This window comes from Stegostoma tigrinum, chromosome 38, assembly GCF_030684315.1.
Source record: "Stegostoma tigrinum isolate sSteTig4 chromosome 38, sSteTig4.hap1, whole genome shotgun sequence".
NCBI classification, from domain to species: Eukaryota; Metazoa; Chordata; class Chondrichthyes; order Orectolobiformes; family Stegostomatidae; genus Stegostoma; species Stegostoma tigrinum.
In genome coordinates, this window is record NC_081391.1 from 617,649 (window position 1) to 629,704 (window position 12,056).

A 12,056-nucleotide genomic window follows, 5' to 3' on the forward strand; every position below is an offset into this window, starting at 1 on the left:
GACTTATACAACTATAATATCCCAACATGCGTCGACTGATGAAGGCCAGGGTGCTTCACCAGTCTGTATATCTATGATGCCATTTTCAATTAACTATGTACTTGTACTCCTAGGTCCCTCCGTTCCACAACACTCCTCAGGACCTTACCATTTACAGTTTATGTACCACCTTGGTTTGACTTTCTAAAGTGCAACACCTCACACTTATCTGTATTGAATTACATTTGCCAATCTACAGCCCACTTCCTCATCTGATCAAGATCCCTGTGTACTTTTTGATTATCTTCGTCGCTATCAACGATACCTCTTAATTTTGTAACATCTGCAGACTTACCAATCATACCTTGTACATTCACATCCAGATCATTTGTATAAATAACAGTAACAAAGGTCTCAGCACCGGCCCATGTGGCACGCCACTACTCGCAGGCCTCCAGTCCGAGAAACGACCTTCAACCATCATCCTCTGCTTCATACCAGAACTTTGTGCCTTACTGGGCCAAAAGCAGTTGAGGCCAAAACATTGAATGTTTTCGAAAAAGAGTTGCAGAAAGCTTTTGGGCTTTCAAATGATCAAAGGGCGTGGGAGAAAGCGAGAACAGGGTACAGAGTTGGAATGTCAGCCATGATCAGATTGAATGGTGCATAATGTTCATAGGCCTGAATGGCCGACGCATCCTATTTTCTGTGTCTTTGATCTATGTTTTCATTGACCAGTAATCCAGGAGATCTGCGGACATGCGTTCAAATCATGCCATATTGGCCAATTGAATTTAATACAAGCTGGAATAAAAGATATTGTCAGAATGGAGACTACTACAGGAGGGATACTATAGGAGAGGGATACTTGTCCTTGAAAAGATATTCTCAGAATGAAATGAATACATTTGCCTTCCTAACTGCCAACTCAACCTGCATGTTAAACTTAAGAGAATACCTGAAGTAGGATTCCCAAGTCTCTTTGTATTTCAGATTTTGTGTGCCTTTCCCCACTTTGAAATAGCCAATGCCTGTATGCTACCCATCAATGTAACCTCACACTTTCCCACACACAGTATTCCATCTGCCATTTTGTTGCACTGTCTCTCTTGGCCTGACCGTGTCCTTCTGCAGCCTTCCTCCTCCTCAATATTGCCTGCCCCTCCACCTCTCTTTGTGTCACCTGCAAACTTGGCAACAACGCCCTCAGTTCCTTTGTCCTGTTAGTTAATGTATAGCGTGAATAATTGTGGTTCCAACATGGACTGCTGCAGAACACCATGGTCACCAGCTGCTATACTGAAAATGTCCCCTTTATCTGTACTCTATGTCGTCTGCCAGTTAGCCAATTCTCTACCCATGCTATTTCCTTCCCCCTAACACCGTGGGCTGTGATCTTATTTAGCAGCACTTTGTACAAAGCCTACTGGAAATCCAAATAGATTACATTCATTGGCTCTCCTTGGTCTAACTTGCTCATTGTCTCCTCAAAGAATTCTAACAGATTTGTCAGAATTGCCCACCACTTGACAAAACCATACTGTCTCAGCTCTATTTTACTGTGTACCTACAAGTACTCCACAACTTCATCCTTAAGAATAGATGCTAACTGACCTATAGTTCTTCTGCCTCCCTTTCTACTTAAACAGAGTGTTACATTATCCATTTTCCAGTCCTCTGGGACTCCCCTTGACTCCAGTGATTGCTAAAAGATCACCACCAATAAGTGTACCATCTCCTCAGCTATCTCCTTCAGAACTCTGGGGTGTACTCCATCTGGCCCAAGTGATTTATCTACTTTCAGACCTTTCAGCTTCCGCAGCACCTTCTCCTTATTGATGGCCACTATATTCACCTCTGTTCCCAAGTTTATTCAGGTTCCGGTATGCTGCTGGTGTCTGTCACTGTGAAAACTGATGCGAATCACCTCTTCATTTCTTCTGCCATTTGTTTGTTCCCCGCTACCACTTCTGATGCCTCATTTTCCAGTGGCCCCATTTCTGAAGAAGGGACCTGACCCAAAATGTCAGCTTTCCTGCTCCTCTGATGCTGCCTGGCCTACTGTGTTTCTCCAACTCCACACTGTGTTATTCTCTGACTCCAGCATCAGCAGTTCTTACTATCTCTGATCAGGAGTTGTTGTTCCTCAACTCTATCCACACAGACTCTGCACCTTCCAACTCTATATCACTCTTGCTTTATATTTAATTTAATTTCTTATTAACAAGGCAACCCCAGCTGCTCTGTCCATCTGCCTGTCCTTTTGATAAGATGTGTATGCTTGGATATCTAGTTCCCACTTTGAATCCTTTGCAGCCACATTTCTGAGATACCCACAAGCTCATTTACTTTGTTTCATACACTGCATGCATTTTAAATACAACACTCTTAGTCCTGTGTTGACCATCACCCTTCCTGACCCTTTCCATACTCTGTCTTGTTACTTCTTCTGGAAACTTTAAACAACCTGTGCTGAGCATCTCCTCCCTACCTCAACCTTGCCTTTAAACTTCTCCATTATTTTCCATGCAACTGAACCCACTCCCATCTAAGGAAAGGTATACTGCATTGTAGACAATCTAGAGAAGGATCACTACGCTGTCTAACAGGGAGTGAGTGAGTAGGTTGGACTTGAATCTTCAAAAACATAGAAACACAGAAAATAGGTGCAGGGCAGGCCATTTTACCCTTCGAGGCGACACCATCGCTCAAAAGGATCATGGCTGATCATGCAATTTCAGTATCCCTCCCGCCTTCTCTCCATAATCCTTGATCCCTTTAGCTGCAAGGCCCACGTCCAGCTCCCTCTAACAAACTGGCTCCAACAACTTCCAGTGGTAGAGAATTCCACAGGTTCACAACTCTCTTAAGTGAAGAAATTCTTCCTCACCTCGGTCCTGAATGGCATACCCCTTATTCGTAAACTGTGACCCCTAGTTCTGAACTTCCCCAACATCCGGAACATTCTTCTTGCATCTAGCCTGTCTAGTCCTATCAGGATTTTATATGTTTATATGAGATTCCCACATCATTTTTCTAAACTCCATTGAATACAGGCCCAGTCGATTCAGTCTTTCTCATATTGTCAGTCCTGCCATCCTGAAAATCAGTCTGGTGAACTTTCGCTGGCATGTCCTTCCTCAGGACAGAGATGAAAGCTGCCCGCAGTACTCAAGGTGTGGACTCACCAAGGCCTGCAGCAAGATATCCCTATTCCTATATTCAAAACCTCTCACTATGAAGGCCAGCATGCCGTTAGCTTTCCTCTCCTCCTGCAACACCTGCATGCCACCCTTCAGCAACTGTTCCACCATGACACACCGGTCTCGTTGTACCTCACGTTTTCCTAAACTGCCACCATTCAGATAACAATCTACCTTTTTGTTTTTGCCACTAAATGGACAACTCCATATTTATCCACATTGTGTTGCATTTGCCTGTTCAACCAGTTTGTCCAAGTCACCCTTCAGCCTCTTCCTCACAATACATACTGCCACACAGCTTAGTGTTATCTACAAATTTAGAGATAATTGTATTCAATTTCTTCATCCAAATCATTAACATATATTGTGAACAACTGGGCTCCCTGTACTGAGCCCTCTTACAATAATTCAGGAGCTTTCAAGATGATCACTGTGATACTTGTGCAGACTTTGTTAGATATGTTTCATTCCTTTAACAGTTTTGTTATATTGCATTGATTCAGCCTCCTTGGTGCCATATTCAGTGCTGTATGAGACTAGCATTATCAGTGACATACTGTAAACACTGAAGGATGTGTAAGCTTTGGAAAGGGTGCAGAAGAGGTTTACTAAGATGTTGCCTGGACGAGAGGGTATGAGCTATTAGGAGAGGCTAGAAAGTCTTTGCTGTTTTCTGTCGTGTGGTGCAGGCTGAGAGGACACTTGATAGAAGTCTATAAAATTATGAGATGCATATATAGGGGTTGACGGCCAGAATGTTTTTTCCCAGAGTTGAAATGTCTAATACTCGGGGGCATGCATTTCAAGTTGGAAGAGGAAAGTTCAAAGGAGACATGAGGGGCAATTTGCTTACACAGAAAGTGATAGGAATTTGGAATGCACTGCCACTGGTGGCAGTAGAGGCAGATAGAATAGAGGCATTTAAGGGACTTTTAAATAAGCACATGAGTGTGCAAAGAATAAAAGGTTATGGACCAAGGACAGGTGGAAGAGATTTGTTTAATTTAGCGTCATATTCAGCGCAACATCATGGGCCAAAGCGCCTGTTCCTGTGTTGTATTGTTCTACATTTAATGTACTTTGTAGGAGCAGTGTGTTCGTATCTGAGTCATCAAAGTTTATCTCCATGCATATTGATCTTGGATGGCATCAGCTCCAGGTCGTAAGTCATAGAATCATACAGCGCAGAAAAGGCCTTTCAGCCCATCATGTTTTCACTCACAATCCACATGTACAATTTGTAGCACTGTTAGGAAACAGGAATCTGCAATGGAAACCTTGGAAAGCTGTGTGATAGTTCTCAGCATTCTTCCAGAAGATGCAGTAATTTTCCCACAGCTAAGATCAGCTCCTTCAACATAGCAAATGTGAGACTTTGTGATCTTGTGTCAGTCCAACAGTAAGTTGTCTATCTCTTAGACTTTTGGGATCTCTCTACCTTTCTTCATTTAGCTTACTCTCTGGCATTCTTTGTTAACAAGAATTACGGAGAAAATGCAGCACATAAATAGACTGTTCAGTCCAACCAATCCATTTATGGCCCACATTCACACATCCTTTTATCCCTTGATTCACTTTTCTCTCCATTAATTATCTAAATTCCCTTAAATCCATGTAAATTGTGGGTCTCAACTACTTCTTGTAGCTCCATTATGACCCGTACGCTGCAGTGACTTCTGGAATCAGAAGCCAATATCAAAATTGGCGTGGGAATATTAATTGCCGTGTGCAGGACATTGAAGCTTAGAAGCAGCATTGGTAGTGAGATCTACATTCTCACTAGTTTCTGGGTAAAGACATTTCTTTTGAATCCTGTACATGATTTTTCAGGGCAGGATCTTGGAGGACCATGAACAACCTGGCCCGAGGCAAGAAATCTGGCAGAATCACACAAGAGGTATCTCAATGTCAGGAGCATCAAAGTTCCAGGTATTGAGTTGAGATTCTTGCCAAGGATCAGTGAGAACTCCCTGTACTCTGCTATCTCTTAAAATTATTCAGTTTTCTCTTTGTACCAGGATTCCATTACTTTTCCTGTCATTGTGACAATGCTGTCACGCTAAACAGGTTACTTTGTCCTTGGTTTTTTGGAAGAGAGGTTTTAAAAGCAGAGGCACCAAAAGACCCTAGGGAGTAACAGTTTAACAATGGAAGAGGAGTGACCAGTTTCTTCCGGTTCAGGTTTTTTTTCTAATTTTTTTTAGCTGTACTAGTCACAAGAGGTTTTGAGTACCAGAAGTGTTTGAAACTTCAGTATAGGATTCTTCTGACTTTCTCTGAAATCTCTCTGGTTGTTCCTCCTTCCTGCTGTAAGAATCTCTATTTGAATTTACCTTTTTGCCAAGGAGTGTATTTATAAGGTGTTACTATATTGGAACAGTTAATTAGTTAAGTTGCTGTGTTGGATCGGCTAGGTTTTCCAGTAAAATTACTCTTAATTCCACTTCCTTTTGTTCGTGTTTTAAATGTAGTGTTTTAATAAATTTTGTTTTGCTTAAAGCCAAATGGTTTGACCATTTGCATCTCACCTGGAACACTCACTTCACATCTGCCTTTAAAATAAGAAAATATTAGGTTCTAGGCTACCTTCTTAAAATATTTTGAGGGGGCCTGGCCTGGCCCATAACACCACTGATGAAAGCTGACTGGTCTATAGCTCCACAGACATGTTTTATTTCTTCCTTAAATATAGATGCAGTTTTAACTATCCACTAGCCTTCTACCACATACTGTTTTCTAAAGAATTAAATGGATAAATGCAAGTTGCTACACCTGATGTAGGTTGATTGATGCCAACTCAATAGCAAAAAATGGCAAAGGATAGAGAGATGCAGAATACTTGCACCAAGGGACCTGCTTTCGGACAGAACGAACATGATGAACAGCTTTCTAAGGGCATTGGAGGATAACCTGGATAATCTGAAGGAGAAAAATATTGAGGGATATGAGAAAAGAGTTGCAATGGGACTAATTGAATTGCTCTTTGAAATGGCAGTATACATGATGGGCTGAATAGTCATCCTCTACATTGTACTATTCTGCGATGCTCTTCTATTTGCTGTTGTCTATTCCCCATTACCATATCCAGTAGTGAAAACTCCCTTGGACTACTTTCATATTCTCCAGGATTATTTTGTGGTTTTTGTTTTGCTCATCCCTCCTCTTACCTTTCGTTGTTAGGTGGCGAGCAGAGAGCCCGTATCAGTGTGATTGATTCTTTATTATCCAAATAGATCCTGTCTCTGTCTTACAGATGTCTGTGCCGCTTACTTACATTTTCCATATGACTCCAGTTTGCCCTTACCTGTTGTATCTTTCCTAAACAATACAATGTTTAATTCTTGGCCTGAATTTTTTGGAACCAGTCTTGGTAATCCCTATTGCACTTGTTGGTACCTGTTGTCTCCAGGGCTCCCTCCAGTTTCATCACAAACATTATGTGCATGACTGTCCTGACGGTTTCGACTCCTTTTTAACAGCAATTCCCCATTTCATCAAACTATCCTTTAAGCTCCTGTTGAACAACACTATATTCCCTAGCCATTTATATCCTACCTTAGGTTAGTCAGCCTGATACCGTCCTTTTCTGTTTCTATAATTCTTATGCTTGTTTAGTTTCATGTAAGTCCCACTACCAGTCTGACCTAGTTAAAGCCTATAAAGCCGGTTGCTGTATGCTAGTTCTTTTATTTTGTTGGCATTCTTTTCACTTGGAGCATCTTTCTTTAGATCTGGATGCGGTTGTCAGGAGCTCTGCAGAAAAAGCGGAATACAGAAACCTCGTACCGTGACATTGCCAAAAATAGCTCCAATGATGGGAGTATTACAGCCAAACAGGTGAGATGAAAGAGGCCGTTGCCAAACAGCTTACACTTATACAGTGTCTATAAGGCTGAGAATGAGACATAATGCAATAAAAATGTATACCAAAGCATAGAAGGAGATGGTAGGAGAAATGACTAAGAACTTTGCCATGAAGATAGATTTTAAGGAAGGTCTTGCTGCAGGAAGGACAGAGGGTTGATGAAAGAATTTTGGGATTTGAGTTCCAACAGATCAAAGGTCTAGCCATTGGTGGTGCAGTGAATGGTGGGCATTTCAAAGAGGCCAGAAGCAGAAGACTGAAGAGTTCTGGAAAGGACAATTAAAGGTACCACATGCCCTTTTAGACAGTAAGTATTTAAATTGGTAGGGGAGCAGAAATAATTGGAGGTACAAATACAAATATCACTAGAAATAGTAATACATGTTTGTAAAAAAAGCCCTGAGAAAAAGCAAACAAAGTACTGCAAATGGAGCCATCTCTTTTATGTGAGAGTGCTGATTTTTGTGGCAGCATTGATGGTTAACTACCTCAGACAGATTAGTATTTGGGAGTTAAATTACTGATTTCTTTTCTGTTTCAGATTGAGAAAGACCTACTTCGCACAATGCCAAGTAATGCTTGCTTCTCCAACATAAACAGTGTTGGCATTCCAAGATTACGAAGAATCCTACGTGGGCTGGCATGGCTATATCCAGAAATTGGATACTGCCAAGGGACTGGAATGGTATAGACTGTAGTTAAAACATATTCTTTGTTCTTTATCCTGTGAAATTTTGATTACATAAGAGAAAATACAGAGGCACAGGATTGAAGGAGATTTAGCAGTTTGGATTAGAAACTGGCTTTCTGTAAGAAGGCAACAAGTGGTGGTTGATGGAAAATATTCAGCCTGGAGTCCGGTCACTAGTGGTGTGCCTCAAGGATCTGTTTTGGGGCCACTGCTGTTTGTCATTTTTATAAATGACTTGGACGCAGGCATAGGTGGATGGGTTAGTAAGTTTGCAGATGATACTAAAGTCAGTGGAGTGGTGGACAGTGTGAAAGAATGTTGCAGGTTGCAGGGAGACTTGGATAAACTGCAAAATTGGGTTGAAAGGTGGCAAATGGAGTTTAATACAGATGAATGTGAGGTGATTCACTTTGGGAAGAATAATAGGAAGGTAGAATACTGGGTCGATGGAAAGATTCTTGGTAGCGTGAATGTGCAGAGGGATCTTGGTGTCCATGTACATAGATCCCTGAAAGTTGCCACCCAGGTTGATAGTGCTGTTAAGAAGGCTTATGGTGTTTTAGGTTTTATTGGTAGAGGGATTGAGTTCCAGAGCCGTGATGTCATGCTGCAACTGTACAAAACGCTAGTGTGGCCTCATTTGGAATATTGCGTGCAGTTCTGGTCGCCCCATTACAGGAAGGATGTGGAAGCATTGGAAAAGGTGCGGAGAAGATTTACCAGGATGTTGCCTGGTCTGGAGCGCAGGCCCTATGAAGAAAGGCTGAGGGACTTGGGTCTGTTCTCATTGGAGAGAAGGAGGCTAAGAGGGGATTTTATAGAGACATACAAGATGATCAGAGGATTAGATAGGGTGGACAGTGAGAGCCTTTTTCCGAGGATGGTGACTTCAGCTTGTACAAGGGGGCATAGCTACAAATTGAGGGGTGATAGATTTAAGACAGATGTCAGAGGCAGGTTCTTTACTCAGAGAGTGGTAAGGGCGTGGAATGCCCTGCCTGCCAATGTAGTTAACTCAGCCACATTAGGGGCATTTAAACAGTCCTTGGATAAGCATATGGATGAAGATGGGATAGTATAGGGGGAGGGGCTTAGATTAGTTCACAGGTCAGCGCAATATCAAGGGCCGAAGGGCCTTGTTCTGCACTGTATTGTTCTATGTTCTAGAAGACAATTAAATTCATCAAAGCCCATCAAATGCAGCCTCATGCTCCAGTGTTCTAGACATAAAGGCGAGCATTCCATTATCTCTCTTGTTGTTTCTGAGCTCAAACTTTTGCAGGGAATTTGAATCAAAACCTTAACTTTTCAAAAAGAATTGTCAAAAATAATTTTTAAGTCTAGGTTGTGAAGTGTATCAACTGCCTTCGATTAAGAAGCTCAGATTAGAGTTAACTAGTTAACCCAAATCCAGTGCTTTATTGAATGGACCCGTAGAAGAGAGACAGTAGGTTGCCAAAGCTTGTCACCTTGGACTAATTAGGACAAACGTTAGAATGATTTATATTATAGGAGGAAGCAGATTGTTTAGCAAATTGACTCTGTTTGGTTGAGGCAAATCAGTGGAGAATTATAGAATCATAAAGTCATACAGCGGAGAAAAGGCCCTTCCGTCACCTCGAGTCTCCATCGACAATAACTACCACTAAAGGCTTGCTAATCCCAATTTCCTGCACTTGTCCTATACCCTAGAATGATATGATACTTCAGGTGCCCATCCAAATATTTTTTAAAAGTTGTAAGGTTTCTGGCCTCCACTACCTTCGTAAGCACTGCAATCCAGATTCCCACCACCCTGAAAGTGAAAACGTTTTTTCTCAAATTCCCTTTGAATCTCCTGCCTCTTACCCTTAAACTATGACCCCTCATAATTGCCAACTCAACCAAGGGGAACAGCTGCTCTCTACTCATGCTATCCATAACCCTCTTAAACATCTCAATCATGTCCACTTTCAGCTTTCTTTGCTCTAAAGAGAACAATCTAAGCCTAAGTCATCCCTCCTTATAGATTAATTTCTGTCACCCAGGCAAATCTTGTTGAACATCCTCTATTCCTGCTCTAGCGCTGTCACATTCTTCCTGTAGTAAGCTGACCAGAACTGCAAACAGTATTCCAGCTGTGGCTTACCAAACAATCTGTACAACACCGATATTAACTCTTTGCTCTTATACTTTCTGCCGTGACCGATGAAACCAAATTGACCCATATACTGTCTTAACTGTCCGATTCACATGCTCTGCCAGCTTCAGGGATTTGTGAATAATTACTCCCAAGGTCCTTCTTTTACCTGGTATCCTGCCATTCTTTAATTATTCCCTCATCTTGTTTCTTCTTCAGAAATGGGGACAGGAGGGGATTCTGAAATAAATAGGGAGAGAAGGAGGCGGATAGAAGATGGATAAAGGAGAAGATAGGTGGAGAGAAGACAGACAAGGTCAAAGAGGCGGGGTTGAAGCCAGTAAAGGTGATTGTAGGTGGGGAGTTAGGGAGGGGATACTTCGGTCCAGGGAGGATGGACAGGTCAAGGAGAGGGTTGAGGCTAGTGATAAGGAGATGAGGTGGGAGGAATGGTTAGAGAAGCGGGGCGACTTGGGCTGGTTTTGGGATGCGGTTGGTGGAGGGGAGGTTTTGAAGCTTGTGAAGTCCACATTGATACCTTCCGCTGCAGGATTCCCAAGCGGAATATGAGATGCTGCTCCTGCAGCCTTCGGGTGGCATCTTTGTGGCAATGCAGGAGGCCCGTGATGGACATGTCATCCAAGGTAGTTGTTCGTTGCGAACTGAGCGTAGGTGTTCCACAAAGTGGTCCCCAAGCCTCCACTTGGTTTACCCAATGTGGAGGAGACCACAACGGGAACAGCGGATACAGTATATCACATTAGCAGATGTGCAGGTGAACATGTTTGATGTGGAAGGCTTCTTAGGGCCTGGGATACGGGTGAGGGGGGAGGTGTAGGGGCAGGTGTAGCACTTGCTGCAGTTGCTTGGCTGGAGCAATGCAGAGGCCTGAGACAGAAATGTGGGCATGGGGAAGTGGTGATGCGTTGAAGTGGGAGTCACCTGGATGCTTGGAGGCATTTTTATTACGGAATGCACCTGTTCCACAAAGCACTCACCTAGTGTATAGGAGATTGCATCATAAGCTGTGAATACAGTGGATTAACCTGATTTAGAATTAGGTTTATTGTCACGAGTACTCAAGTGTAGGAATACAGCTGTATAGTGAAAGTGTACAAAATTGCTGCTTCACCTGGAGGGCCTTGAGTAGTGAGAAGGTAAACAGACAGGTGTTGTATCTCTGTAAGTGAATGGCACTATGTTGTGGAATGTAGGGAGGTGTTGGAAGTGGAGGAGGAAAGGTCTCTGTGGAATGTTGGCAAGGGAAGGGAGGAGAGTTTGTGTCTGGTGGTGGCATCCTACAGGAGGTAATGGCAATAGCAGCTTTGGATGTGGAGGACGGTGAGGTGGAAAGTGATGACAAAGAAACTCTAATGTTATTGTGGAAGGAAAGGAAAGGAAAGGTATGGGGGCAAAAGTGGAGGAAATAGGGTTAGACATGGCTGAGGGCCTGTCAAACGTAGAAGTAGGCAATCCTTGTTGAAGAGATCTGTTCTTGATGGCGGTGGAGCTATTGTTTCTGGTGTACTGTCCTCTACTTTATGGATGCTAAATGCCAGCTCTCAGCCACCTCCTCCTATCTCCCCTGAACCGTGACCAGGCCATTGAACATCAGGCTATTGTTTTCATTACCCTCACTAACCTCATCATCTAGTGATATCTCCTACCACCTCACCCTTCCCCCCCACCAAATACTACTAGCTCATTTTCCCAACCCTGCACAGCCCGTTTCTACCTTCTTCCCAAAATTCACAAACAGAACTGCCTGAAAGGAACCATCTTTTCATCCTATTTCTTCTTACCTGGATTCTATTTATTTTTCTCCTCGCGTCCTGTCCCTTCCCACTTACACCTGTGATTCTTCTGACACTTCTTGGTTTCAAAATTTCTAATTTTCAAGCTCTAGCTGTCTTTTCATTATGGATGTGCAATCCCCTATCAGAATGGTCTAGGTCTATCTGCTTCTTCCTTAAAAGAAAGCCGTGAACTGGCCCAATCCGCCACCAGCGTCTGCTGCCTGGTTGAGCTCATCCTCACTTTGAACAACTTCTGCTTTAAGTCCTCTCACATTCTTCAGATCAAAGGTGTTGCTATCAATACCTGTATGGGCCCCAGTTATGCCTGTCTTTTCGTTGGGTACATTGAACATTCCTTATTCAGTCCTACTCCAATCTCTCCCCACCACTATTTCTCCAGTAC

The 12,056-nt window shown here is 42.8% G+C and overlaps 1 protein-coding gene across 2 annotated transcripts in view; it reads left to right on the plus strand.

Annotated features, from left to right (window-relative positions):
* Positions 1 to 12,056, plus strand: part of sgsm3 (small G protein signaling modulator 3) — a 195,703-nt gene that overhangs the window by 99,339 nt on the left and 84,308 nt on the right. For both annotated transcript variants that reach the window (XM_048521343.2, XM_048521344.2), the window contains exons 6-7: positions 6,912 to 7,019; positions 7,589 to 7,732. In XM_048521343.2, coding sequence (XP_048377300.1) covers positions 6,912 to 7,019; positions 7,589 to 7,732 — 252 coding nt within the window. The remainder of the gene's footprint in view (positions 1 to 6,911; positions 7,020 to 7,588; positions 7,733 to 12,056) is intronic.